This window comes from Oncorhynchus kisutch, linkage group LG11 (genome assembly GCF_002021735.2).
Source record: "Oncorhynchus kisutch isolate 150728-3 linkage group LG11, Okis_V2, whole genome shotgun sequence".
Taxonomy (NCBI): Eukaryota; Metazoa; Chordata; class Actinopteri; order Salmoniformes; family Salmonidae; genus Oncorhynchus; species Oncorhynchus kisutch.
In genome coordinates, this window is record NC_034184.2 from 73,518,352 (window position 1) to 73,536,051 (window position 17,700).

The 17,700-nt window shown below is 42.3% G+C and overlaps 1 protein-coding gene across 3 annotated transcripts in view; it reads left to right on the top strand.

Moving 5' to 3' along the window:
* LOC109900149 (brefeldin A-inhibited guanine nucleotide-exchange protein 1) overlaps nucleotides 1-17,700 on the top strand; it is a 98,375-nt gene that overhangs the window by 65,965 nt on the left and 14,710 nt on the right. For 2 of the 3 annotated variants that reach the window (XM_031836304.1, XM_031836306.1), the window contains 22 exons: nucleotides 340-541; nucleotides 4,800-4,911; nucleotides 5,808-6,013; nucleotides 6,382-6,466; nucleotides 6,663-6,828; nucleotides 8,264-8,544; nucleotides 8,738-8,896; nucleotides 9,202-9,346; nucleotides 9,510-9,600; nucleotides 9,741-9,781; nucleotides 9,911-10,080; nucleotides 10,746-10,897; nucleotides 11,834-12,006; nucleotides 13,888-14,048; nucleotides 14,662-14,792; nucleotides 14,896-15,025; nucleotides 15,220-15,355; nucleotides 15,578-15,716; nucleotides 16,015-16,087; nucleotides 16,223-16,376; nucleotides 16,488-16,627; nucleotides 16,906-17,077. In XM_031836304.1, the coding sequence (XP_031692164.1) occupies nucleotides 340-541; nucleotides 4,800-4,911; nucleotides 5,808-6,013; nucleotides 6,382-6,466; nucleotides 6,663-6,828; nucleotides 8,264-8,544; nucleotides 8,738-8,896; nucleotides 9,202-9,346; nucleotides 9,510-9,600; nucleotides 9,741-9,781; nucleotides 9,911-10,080; nucleotides 10,746-10,897; nucleotides 11,834-12,006; nucleotides 13,888-14,048; nucleotides 14,662-14,792; nucleotides 14,896-15,025; nucleotides 15,220-15,355; nucleotides 15,578-15,716; nucleotides 16,015-16,087; nucleotides 16,223-16,376; nucleotides 16,488-16,627; nucleotides 16,906-17,077 (3,219 nt within the window). The remainder of the gene's footprint in view (nucleotides 1-339; nucleotides 542-4,799; nucleotides 4,912-5,807; nucleotides 6,014-6,381; nucleotides 6,467-6,662; nucleotides 6,829-8,263; nucleotides 8,545-8,737; nucleotides 8,897-9,201; nucleotides 9,347-9,509; nucleotides 9,601-9,740; nucleotides 9,782-9,910; nucleotides 10,081-10,745; nucleotides 10,898-11,833; nucleotides 12,007-13,887; nucleotides 14,049-14,661; nucleotides 14,793-14,895; nucleotides 15,026-15,219; nucleotides 15,356-15,577; nucleotides 15,717-16,014; nucleotides 16,088-16,222; nucleotides 16,377-16,487; nucleotides 16,628-16,905; nucleotides 17,078-17,700) is intronic. The other variant, XM_031836305.1, reaches the window with a different exon arrangement.

The window sequence follows — 17,700 nt, forward strand, 5'->3', positions numbered from 1 at the left end:
TTTATTAAATAACAAACCTTTTTAATGTGTGTGTATGATACGGTCAGGCTCTCCACAGCAGACAATATACCACCAGACAAGACCTCAGGTTCATCACGTTATCTTTCTCTCAGCAGTGCAGAGTCCCCAGAGACCCAGATCTATAAACTATAGGCTGAACCCCCATAATGACTAAAAAAGGAAATTGAATATACAGTATGTTAGAAAACTTTTAGTGTTGCCTTGCCTGACTGACTGTGCTGGATTGCTGATTGCGTTGGGATCCTAACACCAACTACAGTGTTTGCTAATCTCTCTCAGACCATTGATTGTTCAATGTTCTTCTCCCACCGTCCCCAGGTCAGGAGAAGCCCTCGGAGCAGGAGACCAATGAGACGAAGGCCCCGGAGACCATCAACCAATACGGAAGCATCAACTCGCTGGACTCCACAGCCTCGTCTGGCATCGGGAGTTATAGTACACAGATGTCAGGGACAGACAACCCCGAGCAGTTTGAGGTTCTCAAACAACAGAAGGAGATCATCGAGCAGGGCATTGACCTGTAAGCCAGACTAGTGCTGCTTCTACTGTATACCTGAATATATATTCACCTTGCGCTGTAGAGACAGCTGAATATATTCACCTTATACTGTATACCTGAATATATATTCACCTTGTACTGTATAGACAGCTGAATATATTCACCTTGTACTGTATACCTGAATATATATTCACCTTATACTGTATACCTGAATATATATTCACCTTGTACTGTATACCTGAATATATTCACCTTGTACTGTATACCTGCATATATATTTACCTTATCCTGTATAAACAGCTGAATATATTCACCTTGTACTATATAGACAGCTGAATATATTCACCTTGTACTGTACACATAGCTGAATATATTCACTTTCTACTATATACCTGAATATATTCACCTTATCCTGTATAGACAGCTGAATATATTCACCTTGTACTGTATACCTGAATATATTCACCTTGTACTGTATACCTGAATATATTCACCTTGTACTTTATAGACAGCTGAATATATTCACCTTGTTCTGAATATATTCACATTGTACTGTATACCTGACTATATTCACCTTGTACTGTATAGACAGCTGAATATATTCACCATGTACTGTATACCTGAATATATTCACCTTGTACTGTATACCTGAATATATTCACCTTGTACTTTATAGACAGCTGAATATATTCACCTTGTTCTGAATATATTCACCTTGTACTGTATAGACAGCGGAATATATTCACCATGTACTGTATACCTGAATATATTCACCTTGTACTGTATAGACAGCTGAATATATTCACCTTGTTCTGTATAGACAGCTGAATATATTCACCTTGTACTGAATATATTCACATTGTACTGTATACCTGAATATATTCACCTTATCCTGTATAGACACCTGAATATATTCACCTTATCCTGTATACCTGAATATATTCACCATGTACTGTATACCTGAATATATTCACCTTGTACTGTATAGACAGCTGAATATATTCACCTTGTACTGAATATATTCACATTGTACTGTATACCTGAATATATTCACCTTATCCTGTATAGACACCTGAATATATTCACCTTATCCTGTATACCTGAATATATTCACCTTGTACTGTATACCTGAATATTTTCACCTTATACTGTATACCTGAATATATTCACCTTATACTGTATACCTGAATATATTCACCTTGTACTGTATAGACAGCTGAATATATTCACCTTGTACTGTATACCTGAATATATTCACCTTGTACTGTATACCTGAATATATTCACCTTGTACTGTATACCTGAATATATTCACCTTATCCTGTATAGACAGCTGAATATATTCACCTTGTACTGAATATATTCACATTGTACTGTATACCTGAATCTATTCACCTTGTACTGTATACCTGAATCTATTCACCTTGTACTTTATAGACAGCTGAATATATTCACATTGTACTGTATACCTGAATATATTCACATTGTACTGTATACCTGAATATATTCACCTTGTACTGTATAGACAGCTGAATATATTCACCTTGTACTGTATACCTGAATATATTCACATTGTACTGTATACCTGAATATATTCACCTTGTACTGTATAGACAGCTGAATATATTCACCTTGTACTGTATACCTGAATATATTCACATTGTACTGTATACCTGAATATATTCACATTGTACTGTATACCTGAATATATTCACCTTGTACTGTATAGACAGCGGAATATATTCACCTTGTACTGTATACCTGAATATATTCACCTTGTGCTGTACACACAGCTGAATATATTCACCTTGTACTGTATAGACAGCTGAATATATTCACCTTGTACTGTATACCTGAATATATTCACCTTGTGCTGTACACACAGCTGAATATATTCACCTTGTACTGTATACCTGAATATATATTCACCTTGTACTGTATAGACAGGTGAATATATATTCACCTTGTACTGTATAGACAGCTGAATATATATTCACCTTGTACTGTATAGACAGCTGAATATATTCACCTTGTACTGTATAGACAGCTGAATATATTCACCTTGTACTGTATAGACAGCTGAATATATTCACCTTGTACTGTATAGACAGCTGAATATATATTCACCTTGTACTGTATAGACAGCTGAATATATATTCACCTTGTACTGTATAGACAGCTGAATATATTCACCTTGTACTGTATAGACAGCTGAATATATTCACCTTGTACTGTATACCTGAATATATTCACCTTGTACTGTATAGACAGCTGAATATATTCACCTTGTACTGTATACCTGAATATATATTCACCTTGTACTGTATAGACAGGTGAATATATATTCACCTTGTACTGTATAGACAGCTGAATATATATTCACCTTGTACTGTATAGACAGCTGAATATATTCACCTTGTACTGTATAGACAGCTGAATATATTCACCTTGTACTGTATACCTGAATATATTCACCTTGTACTGTATAGACAGCTGAATATATTCACCTTGTACTGTATACCTGAATATATTCACATTGTACTGTATACCTGAATATATTCACCTTGTACTGTATAGACAGCTGAATATATTCACCTTGTACTGTATACCTGAATATATTCACATTGTACTGTATACCTGAATATATTCACATTGTACTGTATACCTGAATATATTCACCTTGTACTGTATAGACAGCGGAATATATTCACCTTGTACTGTATACTTTAATATATTCACCTTGTACTGTATAGACAGCTGAATATATTCACCTTGTACTGTATACCTGAATATATTCACCTTGTGCTGTACACACAGCTGAATATATTCACCTTGTACTGTATAGACAGCTGAATATATTCACCTTGTACTGTATACCTGAATATATTCACCTTGTGCTGTACACACAGCTGAATATATTCACCTTGTACTGTATACCTGAATATATATTCACCTTGTACTGTATAGACAGGTGAATATATATTCACCTTGTACTGTATAGACAGCTGAATATATATTCACCTTGTACTGTATAGACAGCTGAATATATATTCACCTTGTACTGTATAGACAGCTGAATATATTCACCTTGTACTGTATAGACAGCTGAATATATTCACCTTGTACTGTATAGACAGCTGAATATATATTCACCTTGTACTGTATAGACAGCTGAATATATATTCACCTTGTACTGTATAGACAGCTGAATATATTCACCTTGTACTGTATAGACAGCTGAATATATTCACCTTGTACTGTATACCTGAATATATTCACCTTGTACTGTATAGACAGCTGAATATATTCACCTTGTACTGTATACCTGAATATATATTCACCTTGTACTGTATAGACAGGTGAATATATATTCACCTTGTACTGTATAGACAGCTGAATATATATTCACCTTGTACTGTATAGACAGCTGAATATATTCACCTTGTACTGTATAGACAGCTGAATATATTCACCTTGTACTGTATACCTGAATATATTCACCTTGTACTGTATAGACAGCTGAATATATTCACCTTGTACTGTATAGACAGCTGAATATATATTCACCTTGTACTGTATAGACAGGTGAATATATATTCACCTTGTACTGTATAGACAGCTGAATATATATTCACCTTGTACTGTATACCTGAATATATTCACCTTGTACTGTATAGACAGCTGAATATATTCACCTTGTACTGTATAGACAGGTGAATATATATTCACCTTGTACTGTATAGACAGCTGAATATATATTCACCTTGTACTGTATAGACAGCTGAATATATTCACCTTGTACTGTATAGACAGCTGAATATATATTCACCTTGTACTGTATACCTGAATATATTCACCTTGTACTGTATAGACAGCTGAATATATTCACCTTGTACTGTATAGACAGCTGAATATATATTCACCCAGGGTTGCACAATGCCAGTCCTTTTAGTGGGGGATGTTGTCCTGCTAGTTTTCATTTCTCCCTGGCACTTAATTGATCAATTAATGCCATTGATTAATTAGCCAATTACTAATGAATTCATTACTGTAATTAGGACAAAATATACATTATACACTGGCTCTGGAGGGACACTTCCTCCTCCACCTTACTTAACATATTTAGGAGACCTTACATAGCAGGTTAGGAGAATTAGGTTAAGGTTATGAAAAGGGTTCGGGTTCGGGTTAATGAAAATGAAAGAAAATGAAACTTTTGATGTCAATTTGACAAAAATCTGTATCCCTAGACATGACCCTGTTCTCTGTTCTGTGGTCAGGTTCAACAAGAAACCAAAGAGGGGCATCCAGTACCTCCAGGAGCAAGGTATGCTGGGAACCACCCCGGAGGACCTCGCTCAGTTCCTGCACCAGGAGGAGAGGCTGGACTCGGTACAGAACCCTCTTAAATCTGTTTACCCAATCTACTTCAGTGAACTGCATTTCATTGAACTTATGCAGGTCCAAATAAACAAATACCCACTCTACCTCATTCAGCTCTTCCCAAATACCCACTCTACCTCATTCAGCTCTTCCCAAATACCCACTCTACCTCATTCAGCTCTTCCCTCTGTCAACCTTTTACCTGCTGACCTGTCGATTGTAGAGTAGAGTGGTTGATCGGAGCAGCTAATAGAGATCCGAATAGCAAATACACAAATACCCACTCTAGCTCATTAAACTCTCAGTTCACACATTTGGCTCTCTCACCCGGCCTCCACACAGCTGCAGGCCCAAAGGAGAACATATCCATCCCATAGAAACATTAAGGCACTTATCTCCTAATGTTGAACCTCCAACATTACCCTCCCACTCCAATACAATTCCCGCACTTCAATGTTTATTTTAACGAGTGAAGCACTCTCCCGGTTGATTGGCTGGCCTCGAGGGGGGCTCGGTGCGGTGGTAATCTGCATTAAAGAGTGTTCATAACATCTGCTTTGGAACAAGAGGCCCTCAAACAGACAGCCAGAGAGTCTGACAGAGCGGAGAGAATAGAGCACAGAGGAGTGACTGACTGAAACATGTATTTAACACATCAACACTCCTGTTTACTGAAAACAGAGTCCTTTCCTCTCTGTGCTGTGTCTCTGAAGTTAATTGTCAGGACAATATGTGTTAATTGATTCCAATGAGAAGCACATGCATTAGGAAAAAATCATTATCTATTGATTGAATTCAACATCATTGCCTCTCTCGGCCTATCTCTATCCCCTTCTGTCCCTCTCTTTTCATCCCTCTCTCTCTCTCCCTCTCTCTTCCTCTCTCTCTCTCTTCCTTCCTCTCAGACTCAGGTGGGTGAGTTCCTGGGGGACAATGATCGCTTCAATAAAGAGGTCATGTATGCCTATGTGGACCAGATGGACTTCCAGGGCAAGGACTTTGTCTACGCTCTCAGAACATTCCTCGAGGGCTTCCGTCTCCCGGGAGAGGCTCAGAAGATCGACAGGCTCATGGAGAAATTTGCTGCTAGATATCTAGAATGCAATCAGGGGTGAGTGTGGAGTGGTGTGGCCTGCCCTGGGCATTGTGGAATCTTAGACTTAGAAAAAGACTTCATTTGTGATGTACATTGAATGGCAACAATCAGATTGCTCTCTGTTTTGAATCTTTATTAAATCTTAATCAAATCAAAGTTTATTGGTTGGATAGAGTTGCAGGTGTCTCGCAAATAAAATAGAAATAGGCAAATAAACTAAACAAGAAATCAAGAAATGACAGGATGGGATAAATGAACAATTCAGAATAGAAATACGAGTCTAATTCTACTTGTCTAGCACAACCAGTCTGTGGTTAAACACTATTGTTTAATCTCTGTTATGTTTATCTTCTCTCTCCGCTCCTCTCTATCTCTCTCTTCAGGCAAACTGAGTTTGCAAGTGCAGACACTGCGTACGTCCTTGCCTACTCAATCATTATGTTGACAACAGACCTTCATAGTCCGCAGGTAAGACAACAGCCTGTTTTTGAAAAGATGAACTGAGAGAAACAATCACCTGAGCTGCACTTAGCTTCAACAGAAGACCTTCAGCAGTGGCACATGGGGAAAGTCAATGCTAGCTATTTCAGACAGACAACAGTGGACAGACAGAGTAGGCAGGCAGACAGACAGGGTAACAAATCTCATCTTTTACTTTTCAAAGGTTAAGAACAAGATGACTAAAGAACAATACATCAAGATGAACAGAGGGATCAACGACAGCAAGGATCTACCGGAGGAGTATCTGTCGGCCATCTACGACGAGATCGCAGGGAAGAAGATCGCTATGAAGGGGACCAAGGAAATGACTCTGAAATCCAACAAGCACAGTGAGTATCTCTGTTCCTCTGTGTTTGCTAGCACAACAATGTCATTACAGACTGAAATTGAGCGTGTCAGAGATGACTTTGTTTAAGACATGAAACGCCTATTTTGAGGCGTAATGGATCTTTGCAAATGATCAGCTTTATATTTAACTGACAAGTCATTTCATCTTATCTTTGTGGGGATCATAGAATTCTCATCACAATCAAAGAGATGTAAATGGGATTGAGATGTAGTTTGATTAGATTGAGTTACTGATCAGTGGAAAAGTTTGAGAATAGTGTCTGTTGTTCAGTGGGGAAAGTTTCCTCTTCAGTTGGAGGTAGTGTCTGTTGTTCAGTGGGGAATGTTTCCTCTTCAGTTGGAGATGGTGTCTGTTGTTCAGTGGGGAATGTTTCCTCTTCAGTTGGAGATGGTGTCTGTTGTTCAGTGGGGAATGTTTCTTCTTCAGTTGGAGATGGTGTCTGTTGTTCAGTGGGGAATGTTTCTTCTTCAGTTGGAGATGGTGTCTGTTGTTCAGTGGGGAATGTTTCCTCTTCAGTTGGAGATGGTGTCTGTTGTTCAGTGGGGAATGTTTCTTCTTCAGTTGGAGATGGTGTCTGTTGTTCAGTGGGGAATGTTTCTTCTTCAGTTGGAGATGGTGTCTGTTGTTCAGGGGGGAATGTGTCTTCTTCAGTTGGAGATGTATATTTGTCGTGTTTGTGCAGGTGGCTTCCTCTCGTCTACTTTATAATCTGCACTCGTCTGAAAACACAACATGTAGGAAGCCTTGTCTCGGATCCTGGATCAGGTGTGGCCAGTGAGAAGCAGAGTGGGTTTGTTCATGCTATGACTTTACTTCTGTTTCTGGATCAGGTGTGGCCAGTGAGAAGCAGAGTGGGTTTGTTCATGCTATGACTTTACTTCTGTTTCTGGATCAGGTGTGGCCAGTGAGAAGCAGAGTAGGTTTGTTCATGCTATGACTTTACTTCTGTTTCTGGATCAGGTGTGGCCAGTGAGAAGCAGAGTGGGTTTGTTCATGCTATGACTTTACTTCTGTTTCTGGATCAGGTGTGGCCAGTGAGAAGCAGAGTGGGTTTGTTCATGCTATAACTTTACTTCTGTTCCTGGATCAGGTGTGGCCAGTGAGAAGCAGAGTGGGTTTGTTCATGCTATGACTTTACTTCTGTTTCTGGATCAGGTGTGGCCAGTGAGAAGCAGAGTAGGTTTGTTCATGCTATGACTTTACTTCTGTTTCTGGATCAGGTGTGGCCAGTGAGAAGCAGAGTGGGTTTGTTCATGCTATGACTTTACTTCTGTTTCTGGATCAGGTGTGGCCAGTGAGAAGCAGAGTGGGTTTGTTCATGCTATGACTTTACTTCTGTTTCTGGATCAGGTGTGGCCAGTGAGAAGCAGAGTGGGTTTGTTCATGCTATAACTTTACTTCTGTTCCTGGATCAGGTGTGGCCAGTGAGAAGCAGCGGCGGCTACTGTATAACGTAGAGATGGAGCAGATGGCTAAGACAGCCAAGGCCCTGATGGAGGCTGTCAGTCACGTCCAGGCTCCCTTCACCAGCGCCACACACCTGGAGCACGTCAGACCCATGTTCAAGCTGGCCTGGACCCCGTTCCTAGCAGCCTTCAGTGTGGGCCTCCAGGACTGTGACGACACTGAGGTGGCTTTTCTCTGTCTGGAGGGAATACGCTTTGCCATCCGGATAGCCTGCATCTTCACCATACAGGTAGTTTATCTAGCACGCTAACACTGCACGTGTTCACTGAGGATTAATATGAGTTAAATGAAAGGGATGAGGGGCTATGAATCAAAAGGTGAAATGGTGTATTTTCCAAAGATAGCATGCTCCAAAACTTAATGGAGATAGTACTGCAGTACTGAATATGGTCTCTCTCTCACACACACACACACACACACAGCTTGAGCGGGATGCGTACATCCAGGCCCTGGCACGGTTCACCCTGCTCACAGCCAGCTCTGGCATCACTGAGATGAAGCAGAAGAATATCGACACCATCAAGACTCTCATCACCGTCGCCCACACAGACGGAAACTACCTGGGCAACTCCTGGCACGAGGTCTGGACATACTGCCAACGTCTAGTAATCAGTATTAGCCACTATAGTATTGCTGTCATAAGCTATATTGCTTCCTTTTGTCTCCATTTTTCTTTATTTTGATGCAATCAATGTGAAAAATATGTTTCTATCTCAACTAATTAAGACTAATGAATAGATATGTGCAAAAACAATCCTAACTAAGGCTGGCTTTACACAATCAGTCTTTTGACCAATCACATCAGCTCTTTTGACGCGTGTGTAAATGCAGCCTTATTGAATGTATGGATGACTGTATGCCCCCACCTCCCTCCCCCGTCCTACAGATAATGAAGTGTATCAGTCAGTTGGAGCTGGCCCAGCTGATCGGGACGGGGGTGAAGGCCAGGTACATCTCAGGGACGGTTCGGGGGAAAGAGGGCTTCATCAGCAGCACCAAGGAGCAGAGCAACGATGAATACCTGGGCCTGGGTCAGTGCTTATCCCTTTAATACATGTTCTGGTTATAAACTGGTTAAATAAACTGTCGTTAACAAGCCGGTGATGTGCTTGACTATACAACATGTTTGACTCTGGAGATGCTTGGTATGATGCTTGATGCTGGAGATGTGACTGACTGTGCTGTGGTCCACAGCAGGCGGGACAGTAGACCGGAAGCAGATCCTCAGTATCCAGGAGTCCATAGGAGAGACCAGCTCCCAGAGTGTGGTGGTGGCTGTGGACAGGTATTTACTGCAGCAGTCTCTTATAGATCCTGCTCTATTACCACTGACTGGTTTGGGGTCTTAGCTCTGCCACTGTTCTATCATGTGAATGAATGTACTGTATATCTCATGTAGATGTGACCATTGTCTTGTTCTTGCAGAATATTCACAGGTTCTACCAGACTGGATGGTAATGCAATTGGTGAGTGTTCTAAATCCAAACTGAATTCAATTACAGTATTTGATCACATGCTCATCTGATGTGGATGTATTGGCATTGTACCATGGCTCTCCTGATGGTAGACTAACACTGGTTTCTCTGTGTTCTCAGTGGACTTTGTGCGCTGGCTGTGTGCTGTGTCTATGGATGAGCTGGCCTCGCCCACACACCCCCGCATGTTCAGCCTGCAGAAGATGGTGGAGATCTCCTACTACAACATGGGACGTATCAGACTGCAGTGGTCCAGGATCTGGGAGGTCATTGGAGACCACTTCAACAAGGTGGACATCTTGGGATTTATTTCACTTTAACAGGGGTTGTGGAAACTCTGGTTGTCAGGGACGTCTGTTTTTATTTTTTTCATTAATTGATTGATTAATTGCCAGGTCGCAATTGTAAATGAGAACTTGTTCTCAACTTGCCTACCTGTTTAAATAAAGGTGAAATAAAAAATAAATAAAATAAAATTAATGTTGTTGTTGGCTAGAGAGTCCACACACCTGATTACCTAGGTGTTAATTAGTCTTTGTAACACTGCCCTCAGGAACACCTGGCTTAAAGGTCCAATGCAACCATTTTTATCTCAATATTAAATCATTTCTGGGTGATAATTAAGTACCTTACTCTGATTGTTTTCCATTACACAGCTCTTACACTAAAAATACATTATCATAATTTTCACAATTTCACAGTATTATTCCAACCTCTGTGTGAAAAGATATATAAAACAGGAATATTACATTTTTGACAGCACGGGGCCTAAGAATCATATCTACGGGCTTTAGCCTTCCCGAGTGTTGCAGGGGAGGGGGGTGTGACTGTTAAAATGCTACAGAGGTAGAGATTGGCTACTAAATATTACAGATGGACAGAGATTCTAACAGGGGATGGTAAATGTTAGAGAGTGGGGTAGAGATGTTAAAACACTGTCTGCCTCCCTGTTCAGGTTGGATGTAACCCCAACGAGGACGTGGCTATCTTTGCCGTGGATTCTCTCCGGCAGCTGTCCATGAAGTTCCTGGAGAAGGGAGAGCTGGCGAACTTCAGATTCCAGAAGGACTTTCTGAGGCCTTTCGAGCACATCATGAAAAAGAACAGGTAAATGGGATGTTGCGGTAAACGTTAATCCTGATTGTATCGTGTGAGTGTTTGTTTGTGTGTGCTGCCTACTTGCGTTGAATGAGCTTGCGGTTGTGTTTGCTTGCTTAGGCGCGTGTCTGCTGGTATATGTACACACTCCCTAGTTGTGTAGGCACTTGGCTATAGTAGTCTGGCCTTACAAGGTCTGTGTTGAGTTGCACCTCTGTGGTTCCCATTCCAGTGCCTGTCTCTCTTAGCGCTGCAGCCAGCCAGTCTCCCTGTACTGAGTCACTGCACTGTGTCAAACTCCCACAGTCACCCAAGCTCTCTGAGGAGGAGAAAACTGGCACACTCAGAACTAACCCAGAGAGCAAGATAAGGATTTTATAGAATATTTCTCCTTGGTTTTGGCTTGTGCACCAGAAAAGCACTCTGGCAACTGACTCTAAGACAACTGAGTAGAAGCTGTGAATCTTTTCTCAGATTCTGTAGTGACACAGATACAGTTGCTTAAATTTGGAGGGCTCAGAGTCTCACAGTTGAAAGCTGTTTTCATTGATGTGAAGGAGAACTACCAGGCCCAAATCCACCCACTGTTACAGCTCAGAGGAAATGGCAGGGAGCCACATAAAGCCATGGACGCCCCCACAGTGCTGTATGTTCATTAGCCTGTGTGTGTGTAATATGTTTGTGAGAGTACTTTTGTGCAAAGGCTGGTCCTTTCTCCTTAATCAAAACACAGAAAAAATGATTTGCTATGACAACAGTCGCCGTTGGAACCCATCATGTCACAACAATCGAAAGGGAATAATCAGACTGCCTAAATAAAGGCTGTAGCAGGGGTACTTGTACTTTCCCTTCTACTGCACTATTGATCATCCTCCTCATAGTCCAATAAGCAACTTTCACATACAGTAGGTGAATAACCCATACGTCCTCCTCCTGCTCCTCCAGATCGCCAACGATCAGGGACATGGTGGTGCGCTGTATAGCCCAGATGGTCAACTCACAGGCGGGGAACATCCGGTCGGGCTGGAAGAACATCTTCTCAGTGTTCCACCTGGCTGCCTCGGACCAGGATGAGAGCATCGTAGAGCTAGCCTTCCAGACGACGGGCCACATCAGCAGTGAGTTACTGAGACACACGCTTCAGAGACAACCATCTTTCGGGCAAAGAGCTGATCTTCATTATCTGATCTCTATTATTGTCTATCTTTTAAAATGTTATTTTTATACCTATATTTAATATACAGTGAATTCGAAAAGTATTTAGACCTCTAGACTTTTTCCACATTTTGTTACGTTACAGCAATACTCCATAATGACAAAGCACATTTTTATTTAATTTTTAATTTTGGTAATTTATTACAAATAAAGAAACTGAAATATTAAATGTACATAAGTATTCAGACCCTTTACTCAGTACTTTGTTGAAGCATCTTTGGCAGCGATTACAGCCTCGAGTCTTCTTGGGTATGATGCTAAAAGCTTGGCTCACCTGTATTTGTGGAGTTTCTCCCATTCATTGCTGTATATCCTCTCAAGCTCTGTCAGATTGGATGGAGAGCGTCGCTGCACAGCTATTTTCAGGTCTCTCCAGAGATGTTAGATCAGGTTCAAGTCCGGGCTATGGCTGGGCCACTCAAGGACATTCAGAGACTTGTCCCGAAGCCACTCCTGTGCTGTGTGCTTAGGGTCGTTGTCCCGTTGGAAAGTGAACCTTCGCTGCAATCTTAGGTCCTGAGCGTTCTGGAGCATGTTTTAATCAAGGATATCTCTGTACTTTGCTCTGTTCATCTTTGCCTCGATCCTGACTAGTCTCCCAGCCCCTGCCAATGAAAAACATCCCCTCAGCATGATGCTGCCACCACCATTCTTCACCGTAGGGATGGTGCGAGGTTTCCTCCAGATGTGACGCTTGGCATTCAGGCCAAAGAGTTCAATCTTGGTTTCGTCAGACCAGAGAATCTTGTATCTCATGATCTGAGACTCTTTAGGTGCCTTTTGGCAAACTCCAAGTGGGCTGTCTTATGCTTTTTACTGAGGAGTGGCTTCTGTCTGGCCACTCTACCATACAGGCCTGATTGGTGGAGTGTTGCAGAGATGATTGCCTTGGAAGGTTCTCCCATCTCCACAGAGGAACTCTGGAGCTCTGTCAGAGTGACCATTGGGTTCTTGGTCACCTCCCTGACCAAGGCCCTTCTCCCCCAATTGCTCAGTTCTTCCATTTAAGAATGATGGAGGCCACTGTGTTCTTGGGGACCGTCAATGCTGCAGACATTTCTTGGTACCCTTCCCCATATCTGTGCCTTCGACACAATCCTGTCTCGGAGCTCTACAGACAATTCCTTCAACCTCATGGCTTGGTTTTTACTCTGATAGGCACTGTCACCTGTGGGACCTTATATAGACAGGTGTGTGCCTTTCCATATCATGTTCCAATCAATTGAATTTACCACACATAAACTCCAATAAAGTTGTAGAAACATCTCAAGGATGATCAATGGAAACAGGATGCACCTGAGATCAATTTCGATTCTCATAGCAAAGGGTCTGAATACTTACGTAAATAAGGTATTTCAGTTTTGAAGTTATAATGCATGTATAAAAACAAATGTAGATTTCTGAGGGAAAAAACATTTTAATCAGTTTTAGAATAAATGTGTAACTTAACAAAATGTGAAAAAGTCAAGGGTTCTGAATATTTTCCGAAGACACTGTATATTACTGCTTAGATTTCAATATGATTGTTTCAGTAATCCTCAATTTGAGGTTTATTTTAGTGTTTTTGATGACAGGGCCATGTAATATTATTCTGATAAACAGATAAGTTAACTCCTGTCATCGTTTTTCACTGATCTCCTTCTCTTCTTCTCTTCTCTCCTTTTCTTCTTCGCTTCTTCTCTCCTTATCCTCTTCTCTCCTCTTCTTCTTCTTCTCTCCTCTTCTCTCCTTATCTACTTCTTCTCTTTTTCTCTCCTCTTCTTCTTCTTCTCTTCTTCTTTCAGTGAATGTATTTGAGAAGCACTTCCCAGCCACCATAGACTCCTTCCAGGATGCAGTCAAGTGTCTGTCTGAGTTCGCCTGCAATGCCTCCTTCCCCGACACCAGCATGGAGGCCATCCGTCTCATCCGCCACTGCGCCAAATACGTCTCTGACAGGCCCCAGGTCAGTTACAAACAATTCCTGGACTTAGTTTATTATCAGGTCTCATAGATAAGAGCTGAACCCATATCAGTCATTTCTGAACATCAAATGGTATTGCCCATAGTTGTTCGTGGTAGACCATGACTGGTCTCCAAAACATTTTGTACTGTGACCCACCTAAAGGTCTCATCATTTTCTTGTTAATCATCAGATAAACAATGTGAGTCGCTCTGGATAACAGCATCTCCCAGATTATTTATTTATATATAATGAAAATGACCCATGTTAGAAAACATCACTGGTGCTTTCTGCCAGTGCTTTTCTCCAAGGTCTCTTCTCTATGCAGACACTCTCCAGCCACACTGCCTGCTTTCTGTTTGTTTGTGTGGGGGTGGACAAGAGGAGAGGAGGGGATTAGTTCTGTGTGTGTGTGTGTGTGTGTGTGTGTGTGTGTGTGTGTGTGTGTGTGTGTGCGTGTGCGTGCGTGTGCCTACAGTGAACAGTAAATACGGCTTAGAGACCTTTATAGAGTTAGTGTGTGTCCGCATGTCTGTGTGTGTCTGCGTGTGCGTATCCGTGTGTGTGTATCAACTCTCAGGAAATGGTGTAAACTATGCTGTTTTCTCTCTGGCAGGCATTCAAAGACTACACCAGCGATGACATGAATGTAGTCCCAGAGGACCGGGTGTGGGTGAGGGGGTGGTTCCCCATCCTCTTTGAGCTGTCCTGCATCATCAACAGGTGCAAACTGGACGTCAGGACCAGGTGAGAAGAGTTTCAGTCCTGTGTCATCTTAGATGGGAATATTTTAGAGGCGGAAGTCAACTGATGGTGAGGGTGTATTATAAGAAGTGTGTGTGTGTGTCAGGGGTCTGACGGTGATGTTTGAGGTGATGAAGACCTATGGACACACCTTTGAGAAGCACTGGTGGCAGGATCTGTTCAGGATCGTCTTCAGGATCTTTGACAACATGAAGCTGCCTGAGCAGCAAACTGAGGCAAGTCTCCACATCCCAAATAACCATTCACCAAAGACCCAGCTTTATCTCCAGTGTAACCAACACCTATTTCCATAGTTACAGTACATCATTGGTTCCACAACTAGTATCCAGTACCAACTGGACGATTGTCCTCTTGGCTGCTACAATGACTTGAACTGGTGTAACCCTTCTGTGTTGTTTGTGTCTTCCAGAAAGCAGAGTGGATGACGACGACCTGTAACCACGCACTTTACGCCATCTCTGACGTGTTCACGCAGTACTTTGAGACTCTCAGTGACGTTCTGCTGGATGACATCCTGTCCCAACTGTACTGGTGTGTTCAGCAAGGTGAGGACCGACAGCAGCGCTACAAACACCTACAGTCGTAGACTTATACTGAGTACACCGTCCTCAATCACTCTCATCCCCTCTTTCTTATGCATAGCTCCTCTTCTTTTCAATCCACATGCCACTCTTTCTTCTCTCTCTTCTCCCGGTCTCCTGCTCTCCACGTGAATTGTCTTTCTCTTTCCCTCACTTCTTTTCTCCTCTCTCTCTCTCTCGGCCTAGATAATGAGCAGTTGGCTCGGTCAGGCACCAACTGTCTGGAGAACGTGGTCATCCTGAATGGAGAGAAGTTTACTCCGGAGACCTGGGACAAGACCTGTAACTGCATGCTGGACATCTTCAAGACCACCATCCCCCACGCGTAAGCTACTGATGCAGACTTTATTCATATCGCTGAGATTCAGCTGGGAATATTGTCTGTGATGATTTGTTATTGCTGAACTTAGTGATGTAAACATGGAGCACACTGAGGCTGTCATATAAAGTCCTCTAGGAATGGAGGGGAGGTATTAAGTGGACATGATCTTTTACTGGCTTTTGCCGTTGTTTACTTGATAGAGTGGGATACCTGACTGTCTGTGTGTATGGTACTGCAATATGACACTGTTTAAGTAGAGTAACACTGTCCTGTCCCGTATTATTCCTCTCTGCCCTCTCAGACTGTTGACGTGGAGACTAGCAGGAGCAGAGGGAGATCCTATGACACCACAGGATGTATCAGACAAACAGCTGGTATGTTTCAAACCCTGACTGAGCTGTAGGTTTCATTAAGTCTGTAGCTGGTCTATCTCTTATGTCAGATTAGACTGTACAACAACATGACCCAGTACAATCCAGACAAAATAACTTCTCCCCATGTGCCCTCAGGATTCAATTTCCCAGAAGTCAGTGGACATCCAGTCCCGTTCCGAGGACCAGCATTCCATCAGCAGTGCGGAGAGGATTGCCATGGAGACCCGGCGGCAGAGTCAGTACAGCGCAGGCATGTGTGAGGACAGCCCCAGAACCCGGACTCCAACAAGTTAGTGTCTCTTTTTCACCTACCACTGGAGTGTTTTTCAACCCTATGCTCATCGTGTGTGTGTGTGTGTGTGTGTGTGTGTGTGTGTGTGTGTGTGTGTTCGTTCCACAGAGATCCAGGAGCAGAGGTTATTCTCAGGCTTGCTCATTAAGTGTGTAGTGCAGTTGGAGCTGATCCAGACCATAGACAACATGGTCTTCTTCCCTGCAACCAGCAGGAAGGAGGATGCTGAGAACCTGGCTGCTGCGCAGGTAACGTCTCACTCCCACCCCTACGTGGAGGATGAGAGGTATCACTGCTTCGGGACTTGGTGGAAGGACACATTCCTTGTGTGTTCAAAAGTTTGGCTGTATGGACTGTCCTGATCATTGAAAATGTGAAATGTCTATACTGTATGTTCTTCTAGTGAATGTCAGGGAAGGAGGGAAGTATTTGTCATACATAGCAGTGATATGTGAAGGCTCTGTTTGTGTTTGGTTGTGTGAATGTTCTGGGAAAGTTCTCTGAAGCTTGTGTTTGTCCTGACCAGAGAGATGCTCTGGATGCGGCAGACGTCCGTGTTGAGACTCAGGACCAAGGAATGTACCGCTACCTGACCTCAGAACAGCTGTTTAAGTTGCTGGACTGCCTGTTGGAGTCCCACCGCTTCGCCAAGGCCTTCAACTCTAGCAACGAGCAGAGGACCACTCTATGGAAGGCAGGTGGGTCACTGCCCTTCACCAGAGCACAGGCAGTGCACATGCAGTGCATTCGGAAAGTATTCAGACCCCTTTACTTTTCCACATTTTGTTATGTTTCAGCCTTATTCTAAAATGGATTAAATATTTTTTTTCTTCATCAATATACACACAATACCCCATAATGACAAAGCAAAAACAGGTTATTAGACATTTTTGCAAATGTATAAAAAATAAACTGAAATATCACATTTACATAAGTATTCAGACTCTTTACTCAGCACTTTGTTGAAGCATCTTTGGCAGCGATTACAGCCTCGAGTCTTCTTGGGTATGATGCTATAAGCTTGCTCACCTGTATTTGTGGAGTTTCTCCCATTCATTGCTGTATATCCTCTCAAGCTCTGTCAGATTGGATGGAGAGCGTCGCTGCACAGCTATTTTCAGGTCTCTCCAGAGATCTTCGATCGAGTTCAAGTCCGGACTCTAGCTAGCCCACTCAAGGACATTCAGAGACTTGTCCTGAAGCAACTCATGTGTTGTCTTGGCTTTGTGCTTGGGGTCGTTGTCTTGTGAACCTTCACCCTAACCTTCACCCGAGGTCCTGAACGCTCTGGAGCAGGTTTTCATCAACAATCTTTCTGTAC